General features: G+C 41.0%; 2 protein-coding genes and 1 long non-coding RNA gene across 3 annotated transcripts; 1 reads left to right on the top strand and 2 right to left on the bottom strand.

Moving 5' to 3' along the window:
* Window positions 1–1969: 1969 nt before the first annotated feature.
* nfatc4 (nuclear factor of activated T cells 4) lies at window positions 1970–13035 on the bottom strand. The gene is made up of 13 exons (XM_015956120.3): window positions 12700–13035; window positions 7967–8130; window positions 7203–7715; window positions 6955–7130; window positions 6702–6864; window positions 6422–6522; window positions 5703–5804; window positions 4105–4292; window positions 3896–4036; window positions 3332–3387; window positions 3125–3251; window positions 2335–3015; window positions 1970–2224 (listed from the first exon to the last, which is right to left on the bottom strand). The coding sequence occupies exons 1-13, from the start codon at window positions 12890–12892 to the stop codon at window positions 2154–2156; spliced, it is 2676 nt and encodes an 891-aa protein (XP_015811606.1). The 5' UTR covers window positions 12893–13035; the 3' UTR covers window positions 1970–2153.
* Window positions 13036–18698: 5663 nt separating this feature from the next.
* On the top strand, window positions 18699–22282 carry ltb4r2b (leukotriene B4 receptor 2b). Its single transcript, XM_054742802.2, has 5 exons — window positions 18699–18791; window positions 20408–20997; window positions 21128–21328; window positions 21415–21458; window positions 21631–22282. Exons 2-5 carry the CDS (start codon window positions 20425–20427, stop codon window positions 21842–21844), a joined length of 1032 nt encoding a protein of 343 aa, XP_054598777.1. The 5' UTR covers window positions 18699–18791; window positions 20408–20424; the 3' UTR covers window positions 21845–22282.
* Window positions 22283–23501: 1219 nt separating this feature from the next.
* On the bottom strand, window positions 23502–25005 carry LOC107383491 (uncharacterized). Its single transcript, XR_001572748.3, has 3 exons — window positions 24889–25005; window positions 24323–24348; window positions 23502–24222 (listed from the first exon to the last, which is right to left on the bottom strand). It is a non-coding gene; the product is annotated as an uncharacterized lncRNA (long non-coding RNA).
* Between the last annotated feature and the right edge of the window lie 857 nt (window positions 25006–25862).

A 25862-nucleotide genomic window follows, 5' to 3' on the forward strand; every position in this document is an offset into this window, starting at 1 on the left:
AAAACCTGCGTTTTGTCAGTGTGATGCCTGCAACGCACTAAAAAAAGACATGTGAGAGAATGAAACAAAAGGAGTTAAGAATATAACACAAATCAGGAAAGTCCTGCACTAAATACGCTGTTTAGTATGGGTAAGGATGCAAATTGGGTAAAAAGAGACGTTTCCCAGTTGTTGGCAAATCCCACACAACGTTGCTTCTACTGTGCAGTGAAACCCAACGCAAGTCTAAATGCATAAAGGTCAAAGCTGAAAACGTACGGCTTGTGAGTTTTAATGAGACAGAGGCACAATAAACAATCATCATACTGTGATTTAAAAGTTATGCTGGACAAGGAGATTCTTTAAATAATAGTTTTGCTCAAAACACATCATTAGTTTAGATGAGTTCATGTTTAAACTTCAATTTGAAAAAAAGAAAAAAAAAAACTTAAAACAAGTGCGACATTTCAGTTGATCAGTAAATTTTCTGATGGATTTCTTGAATCATTTTCTCGAGCCAGTATGTGCTAAAATGACCGTTTACTGGGTTAATGAAGTTACTTAGAGCCCACTGCCCTCTGTGGCCAGAATATTGCACTTGCAACTTCAGAGTCCCTGTTGGATTTAGTAAAGTGGAGCTTATATGCATGCGCTGCAGGCTGCTACCAGCTTGTTTCCTGCATGTCTCAGATTGTAAACAGAGCTAATGGTTTGATTTAACGATTGAGTTCCTGTAGAAACTAGTTAAGATTAAGGTGTTACAATGGCGAATGCAGGCGAGGAGAAAAGTTTCACTTTCACTTTTATTAACAGACACTAGGGGGTGCTAAAAGCAAGCCAAAACGGCATATTATCTCTTTAAGAGACCGGCATCAATTTAAAGGATCATTTTGATTTTGGAGTTTTTTTCAGACACTCAAGTGGCTGAAATGTCCCTTTTAAAAAGAAAGAATTAGATTCTTCTTGCAAAGCTGCAGCTTTCAGTATCTTCAGTTCCTGCAATCAGACAGAAAAAGTTTGGACTTGTTCATATTATCTAAATACACTCAAGCGGGTCAGTAAAGATGCTCAAAATATGCATAAAACTTGTGTCTTGAAGCTTTCTGAGCAGTTCTGGTAAAATATGTGTGAAAAGACAAGAAACGTTAAGATGGCTTCAAAGATTATTTGACAGCTTAATGTGAAAATTAAATAATATAAACAAATTCATTAGAATGGAAACTGACATTTACAAGACGGGTAGCTCCATGAAGTCAGGCTGACCTTGCTCGTCTATTTATAGGCTGGGAAACTATGCACATAATGATAAATAAAGTTTAAAATTACAGACAGGGAGAATGTAGACACTGAAACATGCTGCTCATGGAAAAAGCATCCCAATTCATGTGACTTCTGGCAATAGATGGCGACATGAATGGCATAAAATGTTATCTGACGTTTGGAAATAATATTGTTTCTGCAAGTTAAACAAAAAAAATCTGTTTTCACTTGTTATTTATGTAGTCTGGGTAACTTCTTGGTTTCAGTTCTGCTTTTGTTTCCTTTAGGATTTAAAATAACCAACTTTTTAAAGAATGAATCCTGAGCTGAAGCTAAAAATAAAAGAAGAAGAGGAGCTGGAATCTTTCTTGCAGAAGAATAAAGGACAAACAGCTGCTGGTTGGTTTAAAGATGCGGTGCATCTAAAGCAATCTGAGGAAAAGTTTATCTAATAAACCTTTAAAAATGACGTGAAACTGATAGAATTTTATCACATTTTATAGGCAGAAAACAACTAAAGTCCCAAGAATTCAAACTTTCTAGGTTGGTTTTGTTGACGTAGACATAAAATTACATAAAAAAGACATTTTCAACAATCTAAATCCAAATTTTGAAGAAAATGTTTAGCTGTTTCTAGCAGCTCAAGCATTGTCTAAATTTGGTTAAAATCTTCTTTTTTATTTTAGTTTGTTGCAGGTAAAATAAAAAAGCACACAAAACGACACCTGACTTGTGTTATTTCTTTCTTTTTAATATAATTTATGTACGACATTTTAAAACATAGTTTCCCTTTATGAAACAGTTGACTTTGGCCAAGATAGAATTACAAAAGTGTTCTGGTAGTTTGATACCAAGTGCATGGGGAATTTAAAAATATACTGGATATCTAACAGGAATCATCAGCTGATCTGAGTTCAGTTTGGATGGTTGTTCATGAGTGAACCTGAATGAAAGGTCTGGATGTCCTCCCCGATGAACTCCGACACTGGGAAGCAGAGGAAAACTAATTATGTTCCATCCATCCATAAATATGACGGTTTGTTTGCTTTAGATCATAAATTATTTTGATTATTCATTCAAATCAAATCATCTCACCTTCTTCAAAGGTAATGTGGTGCATCGAGGGAGAGCTGCTGAACTCCAGAGGACACTCCTGGATCTTTGCATCCCCCTCTCTCCCATGCCCCGTACCCAACACTCTCCCTTCGGGGTCCCAGCCCTCATAGTGGGAGAAAGGTGCTAGGCAGGTGTCCTGGTAGGGTATGGAGGGAGGGGAGGGGCATACCTCTGGAGTATACGGAGAGCACTGTGGAAAAGGTGGAGTGGGAATGGGAGGCAGGGGGGAGTTTGCAATGGGACTTTCGGTTGGGAACGGACTGAGGGAGGAGGAGTGGGAAGGGGAGGGTGAAGAGGAGAGGTAGGGAGAGTCCAGCCATGGGGAAGGAGATGGGGAGGGAGGCTGTGGAACACGGGGGTACAGAGGGGCGAGGAGCTCAGTGAAGCCCAGCTCCAGATTCTCAAAGCTGGGGTGACGCTCAGACAGAGCTGCCCTGGACCCACCCGACTCCTCCACCGTGGTGTCAGGTTTGGAGCAGTACTCTTCATGGTAGCTGATGGCCGGACAGGGAGGGGAGTAAGCAGAAGGGTATGGGGGCAGGTGGAAGCCCAGCCCCCTGTCATCAGACACATGGAAACCTCTGTCCATTCTGGATGGACCGCCATCCAGAGGTGGGACGGGGGGTCGGGACAGCAAAGGATCCTCCTCTTTAAACATGACTGGAAGAAAAAACAGAATGTATATTTTTTTATTTTCTAAAGAGTTCCTGACTGACTTTAAATGTGTTTTTGATGCTGGGATTTAAATGTCCACAGAGAAGACACCCACCAGGACGAAACTTGAAGCTGTGAGTGCTGCTCCGTTTTCTCTTCCCGTTAGAGACATAGAGACTGACGGACACGGGCTGGCTGATGGACAGGTCGCTGTAGGCAGGAACTCTCACACACAACAAACACTTACAGGACATGAAACACAGGAATGAGTAAAAAAGAAAACTGCAAAGTGGAGCTCCGTGTCGTTTGGTCACTGAGGTACCTCGTTGCTGTTGTCTCTGTCGACGTGAGCCTCCTCTTCCCACTGTAGCTTACCATCTAACACGTGAGAGCAGAGTTAGGCAAAGATGAATGAGTCCTCTTTTTCTTTTACAGATCAGAATTTAACATCAAATGACTTCATCCAAAAACAAACAGCAGCAGAGAGAACAGACGCACGCATGATCTGAAAAAAAGTCTTTGGCCAAAAGAGTTGATCAGGGTAACACTTAATGCCAAACATCAGCATGAAATTCATCTAAAAATGAATAAATAATCTAAAACGTGAAACTAGGACACTGATTTGCACAAATACAAACAGCACTGTAAACATATTTTACGCAGAAAACAAAAAAGATGCCCATGTCTTGTTTAATTTAAAAAATGCTGCACTTTGCACACGTTTACTCGTTTAAATTGATCAAACAAAAGACAAACGGAAGAAAAATACAAAGCACAAATAAGCAGACGAATCCAAATTTTTAGCCGTTACTGGAAGCCGTTGGCAGGGTGACTGTTTTCTAACATAACGGTGCCAGAGGGGTTGGTGCCAACGCTGGACTCGTACCTGTTCCTCTCTCCATGAAAAGGACCCTGGATATTGCCAGAAAGTTGTTCCCAGTTAGCAGCAACTCCTCCCCTCCTTCCACTGAGCAGCAGGTAAGGCTGATGGACTCGATGACGGGCAGCTCCTGAGCTGAGCGCTGAGCTGATGGCAGAGAGGATGAACTAATGCACAATGGCCTCCAGGACTATAAGAATAAATCAGACACTTACAGCATTCGATAGGAAGAGAGGCGACCTGAAGAGCCAAAACTCTTCCTGAGGAGGCCACAAGGGGCGCCAGAGAGAGCTGAGTACGAAACACCAAACGAACGCGAGTGTTTTTCCTCCCAACGTCTGTTTCGCCTTTCCTCAGCTCGATGTCTGAGTTTCTCAGCTTCAAAATCCCGGCGCAATCGATGCTGAAACACAGAACGGCGGGAAACGGGAAAAGCTTCACTCGTGTGTTTCTGCAGCATGTTACTCCCGAAAATATTTTAGAATAAAAACATATAATGATATAACATTTCATATTTTTCTTAAATAATTTATAGACTATTTAATTAAATATTTTATTTTAAATTTATTTAACACATTTTGTATTTAAAAGAAAAACAAAGTCAAAATTTCTCCGTTTGAAAACCCCAAAAAGGTCCAGTTATGCTTTTTGTTTTTCTAAAAAAAAAAAGTGGGGAAACAAAGGTTTGCATAGGACATATTCATCAGATAAATGAAATGCTCCCGTTAAACACCCGATTAGTAAGTAAGTAAGTAAGTAACTTTATTTCTATAGCACCTCTCACAGACAAAAAGGTCACAAAGTGCTTCACAAGTTAAAAGGCAACAACATATAAATACAGTAAAATACAGCCACAATATACAGTGTCAAATAAAACCAATCTGAATGAGAGTAAGTTTAAAATGCCTGGAGAAACAAATGGGTTTTAAGATTGCTCTTAAAAACATCAACTGAGTCGATTGAGCGTAAAGAGAGAGGTAGCTCATTCCAGAGCCTAGGAGCGACGGCCTGGAATGAGCGATCTCCTCGTGTCCTGAACTGAGTACGTGGGACCATTAAAAGGTTTTGATCCATAGATCTCAGCCTGCGAGAAGGCGTGTAAGGGCAGAGCATGTCTCGAACATACAATGGAGCCAGACCATGTAGCGCTCTGAAAGTCAGCACAAGAATTTTAAAATTTATGCGAAATGTGATAGGAAGCCAATGAAGAGCTTTTAAAATGGGGGTAATGTGGGCCCTTCTGTTGTCACGGGTCAGAATTCTAGCTGCACAATTCTGGACTTGTTGTAAGCGGGACAGCTCTTTTTTGTTTAGACAAGAAAATAAACTATTACAGTAGTCTAAACGGGATGATGTAAACGCGTGAATAATCAACTCAAGATCAGCTTTAGACACCATTGTTCTGAGTTTAGAAATTTGTCTCAAGTGGTAAAAACAGTTTCTAGTTAACTGCTTTGCGTGATGTTCAAGAGACATTCCCTTGTCAAAGAAAACTCCAAGGTTTCTAAGGGTAGGTTTTACAGACAAGCTCAGATCACCTAACTGCTGGTGAATCCCTGGAGCAGCATCATCGGGGGCAATCACCAGTACTTCAGTTTTGTCTGAGTTCAGCCGTAAGGCATTTGCACCGAGCCACTGTTTGATTCGCTCAAAACATGATAATAAAGAATGCAATTTTTTAACGTCAGAAGGCTTGAAAGAACAATACAGCTGAAGATCATCAGCAAAGAGATGATAGGAAACATCATCGGCAAACTCCTTTTGACCTTTTTCCAAATGGCTGCTTTGTTCACATCTCTTGTTTTCTACTCACAGAGCAGTCATGTTGTTCTCAGGGTTCAGAGGAATGTCCAGAACTTTGGTTCCGGCCTGAACACTCTCATGACTGGCTGTGCCGACCATCTTCCCCGTCACCCTGCAAGCAGCGAATCACAACAGTTCATCTGATCCATCAGCTGATTCTCTTGGCGCATTTAGTTATTTATTGTGTCCTTATAATATTTTATCATCCCTTTTTATCACTTGCATTTTCTACAAAAATGACGCTGACAAGCATGTGTAGGTAGGTGTTTTAAAACAAACAAAAAAAATCACTAAATTACATTTTATTTTCTTTATTACTTAAAAAGAAACAACCAAAAGTAAAAGGTCATCTACAGCAGATCAGAATCTGAAACCCGTGTTGATTTCCTGTCTGTCAAACTGAGTCATTGCTGGGATTTTTTGGAAAATCCAACCAAAATCCCAAGAAAAACATTAAAATCACATTAAATACAAGTCAACATGTAAGGAAAATCTAAAACAAGTCTTCTACACAGTTTTGAACATCCTATGGGAGTGCTAAGAAACAATTAGCCCTCAGATTAAGACCTTACTGATTAGATATCTGCCTGAGCTGAGAATAATTATGTCCTGAAGCAAAGGTCAAAGCAGCTGATCACTTCAAAGCTATGGGGGTCAGATGATGTGTCTCGTGAGCTTCAAGTCCCATGGAAAGCATGCATGGTGGTATGCGTCTCTGGAGGTCCGTACCTGTGTATCTGATAGAAGGGATGTGGCCTGATCGAGCGGTCATCAGCTGTTCCAACGAAGACCTGCAGCGAAAGTGGCTTCCTCTCCGTGTATCCACACAGCTGTACAGAGAGACACACTGTGAGCAACGAACTCAAACTGTGAGGAGGCCAATGGCACTGAGACACGGAGACTTGGTTTCATCATCCCACAGATTAGACTTCAACAAAAGGACCAAAATTAAATTATAGCGTCTTTAAAATCTCTTTTTGACAAATCTGCGTCCACAAGCAGGCCTGACCTTGACGACAGGATGTCCTGTTGGTGCAGCTTTGACGGCACCTCTGCTGCCTTCAGTCTCGTAGTGGGCCCGGTGGTGTGGGCGGGGCTGCACCTCAATACGTAGCTCATACTGGTCAAACTGGGAGGGCAGCGGCCAGTCGAGAGGGGGCAGAGCGTTCGACCTGATGGGTGAACACAAGACGACAGCAATGAGTAGAATATTTACGGTAGATGCATGGATTTTTTTTCTCTCTGTTTCTGAGTTTTCTTGCCTAAACAGAGGACTCTGGGCACTAGCTCTAGTTCTGCCCCAGGCCAGAGCAGGAGGTACAGGGAGGTAGTCCATGCTCAAGGATGGGGGGTCTCTTCTGGTCTGCTGGGTCTCTGCTAGGGGGCATGGGGAGCCGTGGCCTGGAGCCTGCTCCTGATCCACCTCCCTGGTAGACAACTAGAATGCAAAATACGATATTGTCTCTCATTTGGAAACTGTGGGCACATCACTCATCATCACCTTATTTACCTGTTCCAATGAGGTTTTTCTGGTTTTCTGTGGGATACTGAGCTCACAGCTTCCAGGCAGAGCTTGTGACTGAGAGGTGGACTCTCCACCCTCGAGGGTACACCCCTGCAGCTCCTCTGAGTAACTACCCCTCCGTGAAGTACAAGGAGAGGCCAACGGAGAGTTCCTACGCTTTTTACCCCCAGGTGAAGTAGGCCTTGAGGATGGCGAGAGTCCAAAACTGCTGGTGGCCTCACTGAGCTCCTCCTCCTCCACCAGCAGGGAGTCGCAGCTGGAGGCAGGGCTGAGCCAACCCCGCGAGGAGGGGCTGGAGGCAGGGCTTGGGCTGAGGGACCCCGGGCATCTATCACGATAAGAAAAAGGGTCCAGCAGAGGGAGGTAAAGACGCTCTCTGTCCCACCCGCCACTGCTGCCCATGTCCCAATAGCTGGGAAAAGAGGGTGCTGAGTCATCTTCAGGTGAGATGGTGGTTATCTGGATGCTGGGGCACTCGACCACACAAGACTCTGAAACCTGGATGAAAGGTAGACAGTATTTTTAAATCACATCTAAATATATATATTTGAAGTGGTTTTACATTTAGCAAAAACCCTTTTTTTTTTAGAAGTTAAGCTATTAAAAAAAACAACTTTGGAGACAAAAAGAAAATCCCAGGAGACACTTGCAGGATTTCTCCTCCCTGACATCAAAAACAAAAGCATGGTCCAGGATTCTTGAGAAATATGAACTGTTTAACGATGTCACTGCTGTCATCAATGACTTACCTGCACAGAGCGTGCTGGCAGGCTCTCATAGGTCCCAGTAAACTCCCTGATGGCGGCCCGGCGAGGAGGCGGGGAATGCATCCCTGCCCTCTGACTGGATGATGGAGGAGTAGGGATGGTGATTGTGTGTCCCGCATGAGAGACAGCTAGATGGTTGTCCATACCTGCATGAAGAAATCACAAACCTCCAATAAACTATACACTCTTATCAATGATATTTCTAAAGTGCTGCATTATCTGAATTTCTATTTTCTCAGTAAGAATTTAGACAAGAATTTAGTCATTTTTTTGTATTTATAAACGTGAATTTCTTTCCCATGACCACAAATCTTTTTATTTTATTCTTAACCACAGTGACATCTCTGGAAACCCGCTGTTTATTTTTGCTGCTTCTCTTTGCACAAAGTACAAGAAGGTCACAATCACAATGTTGTAAACAAAATTAAAGATCCAGCTAAGCTTCTTTAATTTAAAAAAATAAACGTCTTGCCTTTGTAACCCGTTACACAAAGCCAAGAAACGCTCTGTCTCCAATTATTCTGCCTGTTTTTAAAGCTGTTATCCAAAGATCAGGAGTCAGATATTTCTTTAATGAAATAATGAGGCTAAATATTCTGTAAACACATGTTGAATGATTTAATTTAGCCTCACATTATTAATCACTTCAACGTTTGTTTTGTGTTAAAGTAAGAAACTGTTTTGTTATTTATGATTAGAGCAGAGATACAGGATCAGTATGCATAAAGAAGGCTAACTAGCTATGGTAAGTTTAAGCAAAACCCCTGAAAATATGTCATTAAGCTCTGCAGAAACCTGTTAATCACCCACAGATTCACATCAAGTGTGAAGAAGCAGACACTTCTTCACTCTAAAAGCTCCTTTAATGGGTTCATTCAACCAAACGTCTAGGTGCAGATGCAGAGGAACAGGTGAGTTGAAACTGAGAAATCTGTGTAATTTTGAAGTTTCTCTGCTCCAACACACCTGATTTTAATCAGTGGGTGATTGACAGGCATCTGCAGAGCTTGATGACCTACAGAACAGGCAATTCAACAATTGAACCAGGTGTTGGAGTGAGGAAAGAACTAGAAAATGCTGGATAGAGGGTCTAGAGCAGGGGACACCATGCCCGTCTGCACCAGGTGACCCCAGGGACCTTCTCAGAAAAGTCTAAAATATTATTTTCTGCAGCGATTTTTTAAAAATCGCACTTCATGTGATTAACAACAGGGTAGCAGAGTTGGCTTACACAATTGTGGGAACTACAAAGGAATAAAAGGTACACATCACTAGATGTAGCTCTGGAAAAGAGAGGTGGAAGATAAGCTTAGGTCAGAACTGAACATTTGTAAGCAGAAGAACAGTTTGATGCCAAGAAAGAGCTCTACAGGTTTTGCTTCAAGGATGCTGATGGAGAAGTATGAGAAGATCAGAAAGACGTTTGTTGTGTCCTCGTAGAGTTAGGGAACGTGTCTGACAGTGCTTAGAGAGGAGCTGTGGTGCCTGAGGAGGTCTGGAGAGGACAGAAATCTGCTGGAGTGGTGCAGACATTTATGCTGTGAGGCAGCAGTGAGGTGTGCTGTAGGAGGTGGGACTGCATTTAGGATCGGCTCTGAGCCACTTACAGATGGTGTTCTGCGTGGAGTATGATGTCTGCAGATGACAGAGTGATCTGCAGTGAGGGCATGGTGCAGGTAGAGGAGAAGCTAGAGGTGGAGATATGTACTGGAAAAGAGAGGGATGAAGATTACAGGGAGTATAAGAAGGTAGAAGATAAGGTCTACGGTCCAAAGCAATGGAGAGAGTGGAAATGAGCTGAAGAAGCGTGTGAAGCAGGTTGGAATGGGTGGAGAAAAGAGTCAGGTGTGATGAGTGATAAACGGGTTTCAGGTGTAGAAGACAGTAGTGAGAGCAGCCATGTTGACTGTTTTAGGGACAGTGTTCATGAGGACAAGACAGGAGACAGAACTGGAGGCTGCAGAGCTCAAGATGTTGGAGTTCTCTGTGGGAGTGTTGAGGATGGATAGAGTCCATCAGAGGGACAGCTCATCACATAAGTCAGAACAAACTGATAGTCTGGACATGTCCACAGGAGAGACAATGATTCCATTGGTAGAAGGATGATGAGGGTGGAGCCATCAGGCAGGAGGCGAGGTGCGAGACAACAGAGATTTACGGTGCAAGAGGACACGAAGTTGGTGTGAGGGCAGAGGATGCAGAATTCGTGATTCACTGTGGAGACGCCTAGGGGAATTTTTTTCATCACATTAGCATTAAAATGCCTTAAAATGTGTTTTTTAAAACACTTTAGCTAAACTTCAAACCTATTCTAGTTCAAAGGTCAGTATTGTGCACAACAGTTGGTGCCAACCTGGTAGCCCTTCATACGGCTAAAAGATCATGAAGTACCTCTCTGCTAAACAAAGGTAGGTGACCGCTTGTCTAGAGGAACTAGGTTAGAGAGCATAAACACAACAAATGCACATATTTTATTTAAAACTCACAAATATGATCTACTAAACTGATTAAAAACTCATTTCCCCGACCTTTATCAACCTGATTCTTGACAATAAGCAGCAACCAGGTCCTGCTCCTGCTAACATCCAACTAATAACCACACATGTGGCTAATGTTTTAAAGTGAGGCCATTTCCATCACAAATATATTTAAAACAAAAAATATCCCTAACAGATAAGATATTAAGCCACACAACCACCCAAAACAAGTACACAGCTGCTCAGCCATTTTTACAACAAGCATAACAGCGGTTACTGTGAAATAAGCAAGACTTCATCTGTTGTTCTGCACTGGCAGTAAGCCACGAGGGAAAGGTTTGGGCAAAAAGGACGTACAAGCGAAAACGCCAAGAAATAACCGCTCGAGGTAAATAAAAAAACACAACTCTTCAAATGTTTCCTGGCAAAAGAAATATTTCCAAGTGATTAAAGCTGCAGTGCTGAGGCAACGCTTCAACGGGCGGCTTTTTGTTGTGAAACACTAATGTGTGTGTGTGTGTGTGTGTGTGTGTGTGTGTGTGTGTGTGTGAAAGTAATGAGCCCTGAAAGCTTACCTAACATTTTTTGAATACAATAAAAAAGATATTCTTAAGTGTTAAATATGTCCAGAGCTGATTTTATACTACACACACACACACACACATGCACAAGGTGTGTTTACACTCCAAAGCTGAGCTAATGTACTCCCGATAGATTAAAGAACTAACTTCACAGATCTTGTTTAAAGCTGCTCTTGTCTTTTTTCTCATAATTAATGTAAGGCCTTGAAGTTTATGTCATGCAGCGCAGGAAACTGTCCAGTGAATTTATTGCTGCAAACATTTATTATATTTGGCCATTAATGAGGTCAAAGGGTTGTTCTGAGAAGCCAAGTTTAGGTGTAAAATCCAACTTTTTATTTCTTTCTATGAGTTTAAGCTGTCACAAAAGGAGGGGATTAATTTGATTTACTTACTTTTTTAGATGAAATGTTCCTTTTGTTATTAATTACAAATCCAGGACACACCTGAGTGTTGTTCCAAGAATTGAACCTTAAATGAATAATTAGATTTAGATCAGTGATTAGACTTTAGACACGAAGTTGCTAAATAAATCTTTAGTTTCCACTTGTGTTCAGATGAGCCAGTGAGATAATAGTGAATGGTATAATAAACAAGATTTCTCTATTTTAAAGTAAGCTTAAGCTAAAAGGATTGGTGTTCTGTGTGGATTATTTAGAGAATAACATATAAACAATTCAGAAAACACATTTTTATTAATTTAGTTGTTAAAAATATGCAAACAGATACGTTGTACAGACAAGCACAGAGCTGTGTGTGGTGGTTAAGAGTTCAGCTTGATTGCACATCATGCCTGACATCTTAAAAGAATTAAAATATATGTAAATAAATGATTATTTGAAGTTTGCTTTCATCTGAGATACAGCAGGACTTATGGCTAAGGAGATTAAAATGCATCATTATAGTCTTTGTAAAAACTTAGGGCAGTATAATTTCAAGAATTGGGGCATAAAACGTGTTTTTTAAAAATACACGTATAAACTTTTCTGCTTGACAAGAACATGGTAGCATGCACTGAAATTAACAGGAAATTTTAATTAACGAAAAAGATTTTAAAACTTTGATTAAACTTCATTATTACATTATTATTATCTTGTAAAATTAATAAATAGTTTAGTCATCCTTATTGCGTCAATTGTATTAAAATGCAAAGAAGAAATGTTTTTCATTGTTTGCATTTTTGGTGTTAATTCTGCTGAATAGACACATTTTAGTTTGGAGAAACATCCGTGTGTGTGTGTGTGTGTGTGTGTGTGTGTGTGTGTGTGTGTGTGTGTGTGTGTGTGTGTGTGTGTGTGTGTGTGTGTGTGTGTGTGTGTGTGTGTGTGTGTGCAGGGGTTGAGGTTCCTTCCCAGATGGCAGCTGTTAACTTTGCTCACACGCACAGCTGATTAGAAACACATTGAGTCTGGGGCTGCAGTGCACACATGCACTCACGCAAATGCGCGCAAACACAAGGATACAGTGAGATATGCACGCAGATGCATGCCATGCCGAGGAAACAAAGCCTGGATTACAGTTCACCCAGAAACTGCCTGGCACGCACACGCGTCACACGCAAACACAGTCTCATGGATGAAGGTTATGTGGATGTAATAAATTCACACGCATGCATTCAAAAAGGCCACTTTGCTTGGACTTCATTTAAAACTCTAACCCAGGTCGTTGCTGTTAGAGGAGTCCAGTTGCAACAGGACGCCATCACTTTCCTCTCCGGGAACGCAGCTCTCCAGCTCGGCTGTGCGCACCGGGGACGGTCCCTGGAGCTGCCGCTGAGGCGGATCCTCCTCAAACACCAGTTTGAACTCGAACTCGCCCTCCTCCCAGCCCGAGCCCGGCGCGGCCCCCATCGTCCTCCGGCACCGAGGACAGGATTAAGATTCGCAGATACAATCCTGATGTCCCGCGTCGGAAACAGCGACTGGAAACTTCTCAGTGCGCCACGACAGTCAGAAACTTTCCCAAACTCAGCGCGTCATTGCGCAAATACAGCCCTCATCTTCAAGAATTTGGTTCTGCAAAACTGTACTTCCTCTTGGCTGATTGTTTATTCAAGTTGTTCGGACTTGATGCTTTGTCATCCAAGTTTAATCAGTTTTTCAAACCACGTATCCGCGTCTTCTTAATCCCGCTCCATCGATAACCCATGATCCTTCTTCTTCTATCCCGTTCGAGACAGAGAGGAGGAAGAGGAGGGGTAAAAAAGTGTATCAAATATTTTTGTCGTCCTTTACCCTTAATTGCCTTTGGGTGGGTTTCCCAGCCCTGGCTGCTCTGGTTCTCGCTCCCCATAGGGCCTTGGATGTGTCCGTCAGGAATCCCCCCTGCCCAGCCTCCTGCTTCCCTCCTCTTCCTCCTCACTCTGGAGTTTATATTTTAAGTCAAACATTCAGTTCAAACTTTCTTTATTCAAGCAAATTTTGCATTTCTCTTATTCTAGAGCATCATTCCAACATCTCAGCAGTTAAAAAAAGTCAAAGCTCCGTTTTGTCTTTATCCTTATTCATTGTTTAGCATTTCAAGTGATAATTATTCTAATCATGATGAGCAGGACACATGGCCACCAGGGCTGCACATTAGAGGGCCTACTTCCTGTACCGTGAACACCATAACCCCCTTTTTTGGCTGTCATCCTCTCCTCCCCTTTTCTTCTTCATTTTTCCCCTCTAAACCGCTTCCCTTCTCCCCTCCCTCCTCTTCCTTTCCACCAAAGATCTGTTTCTCATTATCATCTGTAGTCTGCTCTCTGTCTGAGTCAGAAGACGAAAAACTTAAATAAACACTCTCTCCTCCCCCAACTCTCCCTGTCCCCCTTCTTAGCCCTCCTCCAGTTCTCACAATCATTAGGAGCATGTTATACTGGTGTGTAACTGGGGGCTTGTTTCACTCTCCCTCTCGTCCTCTTGGGGTTGTGTGGGCAGGCCTGGATCCATGGACTGATGCTGAATTGTGCCTAGGGAGAGGAAAAAACTGCTACCAGTACAGAAGACAGAGGGGGCTCAGCTATACATTTCCACATTTTTAATGTTATAAAGTCTCAAATTGATCAAGGAATATTTTTAAATGAAATCCAAAAAGAGGTTGGTTTAGAAATATAGTTTTCTGCCAGTTTTTGGATTTAATAAAAGCCAGTTTCCTCCTAGAGACTTGTGCAGAACACCAAAAATGTGGAGAACACATACAGTATGCTTCTTACGAGGCTAACTGGAGTTAAACATTGCTTAGATTGTCTGATTTGGTTTGATTTTGAACCAAAATCAAAGTCAGATTTCTGGGAACGCACACATGATATTTAAAAGGGGTTCAAACAGTCATGTTTTTGTTCAGTTGTCAGCATCACAAACAAAATGCATTCCAACAAAATGATGGTTCATGAACTTTCAGCCCTTCTCTACCAATGGCAACTTGGCAGGCATGTGCATCACTTGACAAAGTTACCTATGACTGCATGAACCAACATACACGCTGTTAGATATTTTAATGTATTTGTCACGATCTGAACTCGGAAGACCTGTGATGACGCCAAACACAGAAAGAGAAAAATAAAGTCTTTATTAGGAGTGGAGTTACCAGAAGTCTGAGGTGGGAATTGTCTGACAGGGTAATCCAAAAAGGCGGAGTCGGGGACGGAGCAGGGTTCCCCGATTGCCAGCCACGTTCCCCAGAACGGTGACTCCTGCTCCTTTTCTAGTTCCATAAACTCCAGGAGCGTGAGATACCCCATGACAGGTACTGTGCCGGTGTCGGGTCTATGTTGATGGCCAGATTATTCTGTCACGATCTGAACTCGGAAGACCAGTGACGACGCCAAACACAGTAAGAGTAAAATAAAGTATTTATTAGGAGTGAAGTTACCAGAGGTCTGAGGTGGGAATTGTCTGACAGGGAAATCCAAAAGGCGAAGTCGGGGACGGAGGAGGATCGGAGCCAGAAGATCAGATATGCGACGGAGCAGACAGGGTAATCCAAAAAGGCGAGGTCGCGGACGGAGCAGGATCGGAGCCAGAAGATCAGATATGCTGAGGCACAGACAGGGAATTCCAAAAGGCGGAGTCGGGGATGGAGCAGGGTTCTGGATCTTCAATGGCAAGGTGAGTAATGGCTGGAGAATTTACTAGCAAGAAGCTTTCAATAATCTGGCGGTGACTGGGCAGCTGGATGGTTCTTATATAGCAGGAGGAACAGGTATGGTGAATGAGGCTGATGACAGGAACAGGTGAGAAGAATGCAGTTGATGAGGTGCAGGCTGAGGTTGCTAGGGAAACAGGGCTTGGCTGGAGCTTGATGAGGGGACCAGGTGTGCTGCATGAAGGCTGAAAGATTGGGAGTCATGATAGTATTACTGTCTTAAATGTTCCTCTTTCAGTAATCATATGTTAATAAGAAAGCCACAGAGTTCTTTCTCCTTTCCTTATAGCTGTGGAATGCGGCTGATAAGCCCTGATGTTTGTCTGCATGGGGGTTGGAGAGTAGCCTGCCTAAAGCCGGGCGTACACTGTGCGACTTTTTCACTTTTTTGAGCCGATTTTCCAGTCGTGCGAGAATCCACGACATCAGGGCGAGTTTTGCGCCGAGCGATCGTGTAGTGTACAGGGGGTTACAAGAGGCGATTAACACCACGTGACCAGCTGCCGTTCTGGCGTGTTTAATATTTCGCTCGTCCCTCGTGAGGGTATCGCATTGTTGAAGCGGCGCTGCGAGCAGCTGCGACCCAAAATGTATCAGAACCGCTCACGGTGCATGCGCAATCCTGCATCAACACCGCTCCCCGCTGTTTCCCTAATAACACACGTTGTTCGTTTTAATTTCCACACATTTTTTTACTCACAAAGATTGTCAAGAAAGCGCGTTTGTCATGTTCACTGATCACAAAACACAGATTTACTTTCTTTATTTCGTTTTCCTAATCCAACCCCCACAAATCGCTGTGTCCTCCTGCAGCACTCCCGAAGGACAACAGGCAAATTACGTGTTGTGTAAAAACTGCTATTTTTAGCATATTTTTAGGGCCGACGTGTTGCTATCAGACGTACATTGTGAGCAGTCAGGTCGCATCCGAGAACTGGGTCGTACAGTGTGAGCGCCTGGCTCGTGAGATCTGCTCTGCGAGGAAGTCGTACAGTTTGAGCTGAAGCTGAGTGCTACGAGTGAAAAAGTCGCACAGTGTACGCCCGGCTTAACAGGTATCCCTGGTTACTGAGTTTCTGGCTGTCAGTCATAAACTAAGACTTCCTTTGGGAAGGCTCTGCTTGGCAACATGAAAAGCTAGCAGGCTGAATGGGTCACCCCTGTAACTTGAGACTTCCTTTTTAGAAGGTCCCCCCTTAGATAGAAAACAGTGTTTGTTATTGGTTAAAGTGTGGACAGTGATGGATCTCCTTTGTCGCTGTGAGTCTGTGTTTCAATAAAACCAATCTGTGGTGCAGAGAGAGGCGAGAGTTAATCGGACAAGGGCCTGGAACAGGCTTTTGGCTGATTTTCTCTCCGCTGTCTCCTCACAGCGTTAAAAACCTACTGACTTCCTCTCCTGTGTGTGGTTCATTTCAGGGTTAAGTTTCAGGATTTAAAAATACCCAACACTGCCTGTATTTCCCTTCACTCGTGTGTCTGAGACTGGAGGGAAGTTAAAAGGGTTTAATTTGGGTCTCTTCTGCAGGTTTAAGGGAAATCCAGGCATCACTGGAGATGAGAGGAGTAATAGTGGAGTGGTCAGGTGCATCCACAGTGATGTTGTCTCAGAGTGATTGTTTACCAATGAAAATTTGTTCCTCTGCTCCAGATTTAAAGGCAATCCAGATATCTCAGAAGAGAGGAGGAAAGGAGTGAATGTGGAGAGTGGAAGGTAAAAGGAAATTAGTATAAATGGTACATATCCAGACCAAGAATCACCGTCAGAACAACAATCTGATGCTGGAGTGTGATCTATCTCTGCCAGGCAGAAGAAGCTGAGCCAATCAGCACTGATGTGCAGCAGGAATAGTTGGCTGGCCCTTACAGAGAACAGGCATTGAGGATAATGGCTCCACCCATCATCAAAGAGACATGAGGAGAAGAAGAAAGAAGAGAGCCTAGGACCAGCTTAGAACGCTGACAATTCTACTAAAATCTTCAGGAATTCAAAAGTTTCTTGACAATGTAAAATCCTAAAACTGTAGAATAGGATGGATAATACATAATTCAAGCAATGGTGTAATATCATAATGAGTGAGTGAGTAAACAGCTGAGTGTCAAGAGAAGAATAGCTCATTTCTGTGAAAATGTCGCCCCCTGGTGGTAAAACATAGAACAGTTTAAATTGTAGAGTTTTAAGCCTTTCAATAAATAAAATAGTTATGATTTTTAACCCATGTGAACCCAACATTTACACATTAAAACGCCATTTTAGTTTTGATTTAACACAAAGTATGAGAAGTGAATACAATAAAATTTAAACATCCTTTATTGTTTGTGAGTGGGGATATTTTGGTTTCACTGCGGCAAGCAAAGCAACAGGAATCAAGGGAGAGTAAAAAAAACAGCAAAAAGTAAAAGGCTGCACACTGAACAATATAACAATACCTACAGTGTTTATAGGGAGTGGAAACATGAATAGAAAACTGTGCAGATGCAATAATGAATGTTGCAAGTGTTCGTAACAAATACAGTTTCTTTAAAAAATGTTGCAAAAATAATTGTTCTGAAGCAAATTCATTAAGTTAAAATAAACATCCCTTTCTCAGTCCCACGTCTGGTTTGTGTGTGTGCGTGCGTGCGTGCGTGTGTGTGTGTGTGTGTGTGTGTGTGTGTGTGTGTGTGTGTGTGTGTGTGTGTGTGTGTGTGTGTTTGATCCCAAAAAGCCGAAAATGGCAGCACCCTGTTTTCTTGGTCAAACTTGAAATAAAAAAGACCTCCTGTTTATCTTCTTAGAAACAGAATATTCCACATTTACATAAGAACAATGTCATCACAACTAAAACTCTCGTTACAAACCCAGAACAATAAATTTATCCTGGATTATTTAAACCAAACCCAAAAGTCATCCAACTAAAAATCCCATAAACTGTGATATCCACCGTTTTAATTGGAGACAGAACCATAAAAACATATTTTAAAGAAGGGACTCAAGAACATTGATGCTGATTTTTTGTGCTGTCCAATATGATCTCAAACTGTTGACCTTTTCCTTAACACCTCTTCCCTCTCAGATTATTGAGTCAAATGTTTAAGCAGGAAAACTAAAATTAAATTAAACAATGAATGCAAAAGCATAAAAATTCTGGATTCAGCCCTTCAGGTCTGGATCTCCGCTTTCATCTCCACCCTTTGGTAGAAATGCATTTCTGATATTAAGACCTGTTTGAACCGGCGACGGTGGGTTTAATTTATGCGCGTGAGCTTTTTCTAGTCATGATTGTACCTGTGTGCTCACCATGACACACAGGGCTTGTGTAAGTCCTCGAATTATCTCACAAATGAGTGAAAGTTAAACAAATATCCCCTCAGGACAAAGAAACACATGTTTAGCCTCCTCGTTAAAAACATCTCTTTGATGACTAATCCCTGAGATAAACCCTATAAATGAGCTTATATGGGGATGTACTCACGTTTTTAGGATAGAAACAGGAGGAGCGAGCTCCTGAGTGGAGGACACACCTCTGTGCATTTTGCTGTGAAGCCACAGCGTGTCACAGCCTGTGAGGAAGGACATCCTCCTCCTAATGAGCTGACAGAGACAGAACTGAATCACAGCGAGGCTTTTATCTCACAAAGGTGAGTTTCTTTGGCTTTTTTACTTTGGTTCTGCTCTTTGGTTCCACTTTCTAAACTCTTTGTTTTCCTTCATTTGGTTAATTACAGCTAATGTATCCACATAAAATTAGGTGAACAGTCCCAGACTACAGTAATCTGACTTCAGTGGTTTACTGGCAAAACCAATTCTGAGGCTTTTTCTATTTTAAACTCCAAATACCTCATGTTTTCTTTCTCTTTTTATTTTTGATGAAAAATGGTTTTAAGAATTTACCCAAATTATCATATAAAAGTGAATTAGAGCCCTAATAATTTCTTAACTCGTCTTTTCATCATGTTTACCCCGTTGAGTCATTAGAGGACAATAAACATCTTGTTCTGGAACAGAACACAGATATTAGGAACTACTAGGAATTAAGGACTTGATCATTTGCTCTCATCGTGTCGAGTTTATAGTTTCTCCCTTCTTCAGTGGTGTTTAACTCTAAAATGTGGACAGCATATAAACAAAAAGGCTGATTAGGATGTATGTGCAGAATTAACCCAAAGGGTTCTGATCCCTGTACCACCAGCTTTTATGAGAAAGATGAAAAACAAGGAAATGTTAAAACCCTTTTCTTCTTTGACGTACTGCTGCTGCTGTTTGGCGTGTTTTAGCTTGCAGCCCAAGTTTTCTCTACTCACATGAATACTTCAGAACCTGCGTCAGCATCATTTAGTTCTGTGAAACCTCCTTTTGGATGATCAACACTTCATCCTCACTTTTATTCAAGGCTTGTTTCTCACAGAGCGTCACTAAGAAGTGTTGTTGTGAGGCCAAATGTCCTGCTGAAAAAAGCCATAAAATATTCAAATAGTCACACATCTTGTTGCTTTTTTATTAATCACCTTCTTTCTCTTTGATCACCACCTAAAATATTTCACAATCAAGTAATTTCCCCTACAGGAACATTTTATTTTGGCACCAGTTTGAATGAACAGAGAACTTAAAACCCTCTTTTCTAATTCTGAATGTAAGAAATAAACCAAAAAGCCCTATTTTTTTTTTCATTTCTGCAATATTTTCATTATTAGTTTTATACGTTTCTATGTAACTGGTAATTGTCTGAATCAGAAAAACCTAAAAAAGGCTAAACATCAACTTCCTGTTTATCACGTCAGCACAGATTGTCATTTTCTCTCTACAGTGACTCACCACACACTCAAGTGTGTTTGGTCGATTGCTTATTTGTTGTAAAAATACTTTTAGGTAATAAATGTTTGATGAGCCTTCTTAATTCTCATTAAGCTGAGCAGCAGAATGTGGTTTAAACTCATTAAATCTGCTCCGCCTAACAGTTTATTCTGATTTTGACTCCTGTTTGTTGTCATTTGTTGGATTGGATGGCGTGTGCAGAAAAAAGACAATGTGGCAATTTCACATAAAATAATAAAGTTTCTTGTTTCACTATATCATTTAATTATATAACAGTATATCAGTTTTAAATGAATTACCATCCAAAATGCCCCCACCACAGAAGACGTTTTTGATGAAGGTGCTCACCCTATTAGCCGTGTTTGAGAGGTTGGGAAGCTGATAAAAAGATTCTCAACATTTTAACTAAACTTCTAAAAAAGTCTGACTTCCTTCTCTTCAGGATTTAAACTTCTCAGAATGACAAGCACCAGTCTTTCCTTCCTGACTGAACCAACCACAAGCCCCGTAGAAGAAGAGAGCGCCGTGAGCAATGACTACTCCACTACTGTGGGAGCCCTCATCCTCAGCTTGGTCTTCCTCCTGGGACTTCCCGGCAACCTCTTCGTCATCTGGAGCATCATGGGATGCATCCGAAAGCGCTCAGTCACCGCCATACTGATCCTGAACCTGGCGTGTGCAGACGGCTTCCTCATGGCCCTCACCATCTTCTTCATCATCTACCTGGGCAAGCGTACATGGATCTTTGGGAACGGCATGTGCAAAATCATGTTCTACCTGTGCAACGCCAACATGTACGCCTCCATCTTTCTGATCACGCTCATGAGCATGCACAGGATGGTGGCTGTGGTTCATCCCCACAAACTGCACATGATCACCAGAGCCATCATGAAGAGGGTGATCCTGTGCATGTGGGTGTTGGTCATGGTGATATCCGTGCCCTCGCTGGTGTTTCGAGATGTGATCATCAAACACGACAAGATGAATAAAACCGTTGACGTATGCATGCCCAATCACACCAAACCTAGCCATGTAAGTGCACTTCTGCTCACCTCATCTGTCTTTACCTTGACTACCTTGTTCAGACTCGAGGTAAAACTGCAATCAGACGAGAACGAAGAAATAAATTAACTCCAGATGTTTGTCACGGTGCTGTGTGCAGGCCAGGTTCCAGTATACCTTAGAGACCGTCTCGGCATTTATTATTCCGTACGCCATCATCATCTTCTGCTACGTCCTCATCCTGAGACGCCTGAGACAGACCCACTTTCACCACAAGGTCCGCAGCGAGAAACTCATCCTCGCCATTGTCACAACATTTGGCATCTTTTGGCTGCCATACCACTTTATTAATATGGTGGAGGTGAGTGAATGAGTGTTTAAAGCCATCAGACCCGCTTCTGAATCGGTTGTTTTGTGAATTCATCTTTTGTGTTTTTGTTTTTGAAGGTGACAGCTAAGTGGTATCCACGAGATTCAAAAACAAGAGCAATGTGAGTAACCGTTTTAATTATTAAAGGGGAGTTTACTGTGGAGCGTTGTTTTACTTTAATACTGTCTCTGAGGTAACGTGTAAGCATTTTCCTGCAAAAACGTAAATGACTAACATCCATAGCATTAAGGCAAAGCTTCCCAAAAGTTACCGCTTTACCCTTTTTTCTGCAGATTGGATAATATCCACACGAGCAGTCGGGCGGTAACCTCAGCTTTGGCCTTCATCAGCAGCTGTGCCAACCCCATCCTCTACACCTTCGCCGGGAAGTCTTACATCAAGAAGAACGGCTTCGCCTTCATGGCGAAACTCTTCGAAGGAACATCATCGGAGCAACTGAGAAACACAAAAAGTCAAACAGAAATCGAATACAATGGCAGACTGTAAAACAACTTAGCACGTTCAACACAGAACAAGAAGAATGAGCCGAGTTAAAAATGGACTCTTGAAATTTGAATGTGTAAATCTGTTTGTGTAACATTATTGTGCAGAATCCCAGCAGTATTGTTTTAGATGCAAGTCAGTGAAACAGAAACTTTTGTGCATTTGCTTTTGTACTTTAATCAAATACAAAACAGAAAGCATAGAAATATATTCTTGATGGGTTTAAATTTAAGAAATTTGTTTTATTTATTGTTTAATCCCAGAAATTATATCAGACAAGATGCAGTCCGGAACTCTACACAGAAGTATCAGATTGAGCTTTAAAAAGAGCTAAACATCCATTAAAATGGCTTCTTAAACATTTTAATTTCATGTGATGTGACAATTCCTCTGTGCTAACCTGGCAAGCCAGACGAAATAAATATATTATTTACTTACAAACTTTGTAAGGCAAGAATTTGGTCTAGTTCACTAGGCTCCGTGCAGCACCTTGGGACCAATGCCTTACAAGTTTAAACTAGTTACTTTGTGCAGCTTGTTTGATCCTGTTTGAATAGTTTGTCCCTTCTGACTTTTTTACAGTTTAAAGTTTCTTACAAAGTTCCTTTTTTAATTTTTTTTTTCCAAAATAAAATGGTATTTTACTTTTTTATCCCTCTTCTAAACATTTCCTAAAAACCACAACCCTTAACTTCATATCATATTGTGTTCTTAACCTTTTGTATGGCACTCATTGAAATTGTTTTTGTTAGTGTTTTATAACCAGTTTATTTTCATTGTAACAACTTTCAATTTATTTTTTTATGCAGAAAACCACAGAAAAGTGATCAAGTATGGGCACTGGCCCTGTTCTGGTAAAAGAACTTTTTCACTTCCAATACGACACTGCAGCTTTCCGTATTGACTGATACCGATAGCAGCATAAATCATAGATACTTATACCTATTTTATATGTATGACAGCCAGGATTGTTCAAGTGATATTACTCAAAGAGCCAGCAACAGTAAGTATGAAAAAAAAAACTGTTTTTATAAACAGATTGTGGAATGTAAACCTTGAATATAATGTATAATTTAAAAAAATACTATTAGAAGACTGAAAAATATTTTAAGTAAATAGATATATATTTTAAGAGCAAAATACTAATTCATGGTCACGTCAGTAGTTTTACTGTTAGCAATTTGTAGGAACAGCTGAGGGCAGGGACATATGAAAAAAAAATAAATTTTGTCCAACTGCACCAAGTGTCCTTAAAATCAATTTAACACTGCGAAAAAACTCATGCAGTGCCTCGTGAAGCTGCTTCAAACGCGAGGAGTTCGGACGTAAACTTATCCAGTTCTGCTCAACCATGGGAAGCATGTCCACGGCAAAGGTTGCACTGAGCCAGTCTTTTATGGACTTTAAACTAAAACACTGCCACATGGCTGACATCCCCCTTGATCCTTGCTACTTAGCTAACAGCACTGTTCTGATCATGTGGCCTTTGCATGCTGGATCTGGGCACTGCTGAAGTCATTTGTCATCCAAGTCTTGACACTGGCCCTATAAAGGGTTAGATGTGGGGAAAGTTCATGCTCTACATTAAATTAAATGAAAAACATCTTATTTAACACTTACGTTAATATAAATGTTACTAAAATAAAGAGACCTCATGAGGTAGTATTTTAAACTTTATTGATCAGAATTCATTGTGAAATCCAACAGGGGGGGGATCCAGAAGCTTTAGTTTTTTTTAAGCCCAACACCCTCTCCAAATCATCTTAGCCCCCCCAGTTCCATACAGAAAAACAGATCTTTGTTGATACAAAGATCACCATTTAATTTTGAGCGAGTTAAACTACAATGAAAATCCTTTATCAATTTAAGCTCTAAGCAAATCAACTACCAATGCCAGTTCTTAGTGTTTCTCTTTAATTACCTGAAAATAGCCCAGTTCCTTTGGCGCTTTATCTAGACGAATTTTGGACAGACGCTCCTTTAGCCACGAGGATTTTACTGGTTCATTAGGAAAAAAAAAAAAGTGTTCAGGCAGCAGGTAGTTGTGCATTTGTGGGTGAAGGAATAAATCTGTACCAGAGGTAGACCACATGGTACTGACGTTACATTTTCTTTGTTTGAGCCACTATCCTGTTTGAAATCTTCTTTGTGGCTACATGGCAGTTGACAGACAAATGCCACCTATGAGTGTGATTGAAAATCTTTCACCAACACACACCTTTCGGCATGCAAATGCCCCCCTTTCAATTCAATTCAAATACACTATTAATCCCAGAGAACTCTCATTAACTTTCACAGACCCTTGTGGTCTGAATGCTCCCAGGAGGGCACTACTGTCTTTTGATAAACACTTGTAGAGTAATGTCCAGGAAAACTTCCACCTGCAATTAAAAGAATACACTTTATTCCACATTTACTACAATCACATAGTAATACTTTACAGCACTAACAATTGTAACCATGAGAAAGCAAATTTCTTACCTTCAAGAAGTTAAACCTCCTTGGTCCTAAAAAAAAACAGATTTATTATTATCCATAATTAACCTTAAAGACTTGAACAACAGTAATTAAGTCAAACCCATCAGTGCAGTGAAAGTATAATCATCAGATTCAGGTGAAACACGGACTCACATGCAACTCATCATTGGTTTGACTAACATTTTTTCAGATGAACCAAAATGTTTAGTTTGTAGCAGGTGAATCAAAATTAAAAAAAAAAAAAACTTCACAAGACCGTTCTGATTACTTTTGTCTTCTCAAACCTTGATTTAACAAAATGAAGCACGAACTGCATTTGAAATGAACGTGCCAGTTTTGATTTAAGGGTATTTTAGTGAGAATAAACCCCCAACTACACGTTTGAAATTGAATTTAAAATCATTTTTGTCGAGAATCTCATGAGTTCCGACCATGTGGTCAATTTGGCGCTAATGCAGCTACTATGAGCTAAAAAATCAACTCTGTCCGAAAACCCGCAACATTCATCCACCTGCTAAAACACATCAGTTGGCAACCTAGTTAAACTGAAAGTGGCCGTGATTATTTACCTCGAAAAAGCCGTATAATTGGCGTTTCTTCAACACAAAGTCTTGTTTTGTCGACCGCAACAAGGAAAAGAGAGGGCGTGAAAGAGGGTGCGCTTCTATTTAAAGCTTTGCCTTCCCACGTGATCACGTAACTTCCGGTTTTAAAACGCCAAAAAATTACCATTACACAAATTCACTTATGTCGCTAGTCGGTTGGATGAAAAATGTAGTACGTAAACCATTGATTAAAAAATAACGAGCAACACATCACCAAAATGCTGATAAAATGAAAACGAGCCTTTACAAAAACGCAAATATTAGGAAACTTAAACAATACGTTTTATTTGTTGGAGTTTTCTGTGATTAAAAAAACAACAACTCAAAACCGGTGGCAGGTGTCTCGTGTCTCCCCAAAAACCTGTGCCAAAAAACTATATCCGAGCGCCGGCGTTTTGCTACCGCAACGCGTTTCAACTATCCATGCGTCCTCGTCGTATTTACAGTCTATGGTCCTCGTCGAATTTTCCTACCAACGCGCATTCCAGCAGATGATTCAGTATGCAGGTTTACTGAAAATCGGTAGCTACTGTTTATTTATTTTATGAAAAAAGTGGATAGTAAGCAGTTTATTCATTTCGTAAAAATTAACCCCTTAGTTGCTAAAAACATTTGAATATTCTCAGAACAACGACGTTTTACCAACTACTTTCACCCGTGTCCAGAAAGTGATTCATAAAAATGGAGATTTGTAAGGCTCTTACCGTTCTATTTCTCTACCTAATCCTTTATTAGACAAATTAATCCACATATAACAAATGTGCTTTTCCCCCAATACGTATATAGTTATTTGTTTGAATGTATAATTTTGGATATTATTATACAACTATGATAAATTTATTATATGTATAATATAAAACTTTTGGATATTAATTTGGCACTCTTTCAGAATGACTGTAAACAATGGGAGAAATTTCTTGTTTGCAGTATAACAACGA

Source organism: Nothobranchius furzeri, chromosome 11, assembly GCF_043380555.1.
Source record: "Nothobranchius furzeri strain GRZ-AD chromosome 11, NfurGRZ-RIMD1, whole genome shotgun sequence".
Taxonomy (NCBI): domain Eukaryota; kingdom Metazoa; phylum Chordata; class Actinopteri; order Cyprinodontiformes; family Nothobranchiidae; genus Nothobranchius; species Nothobranchius furzeri.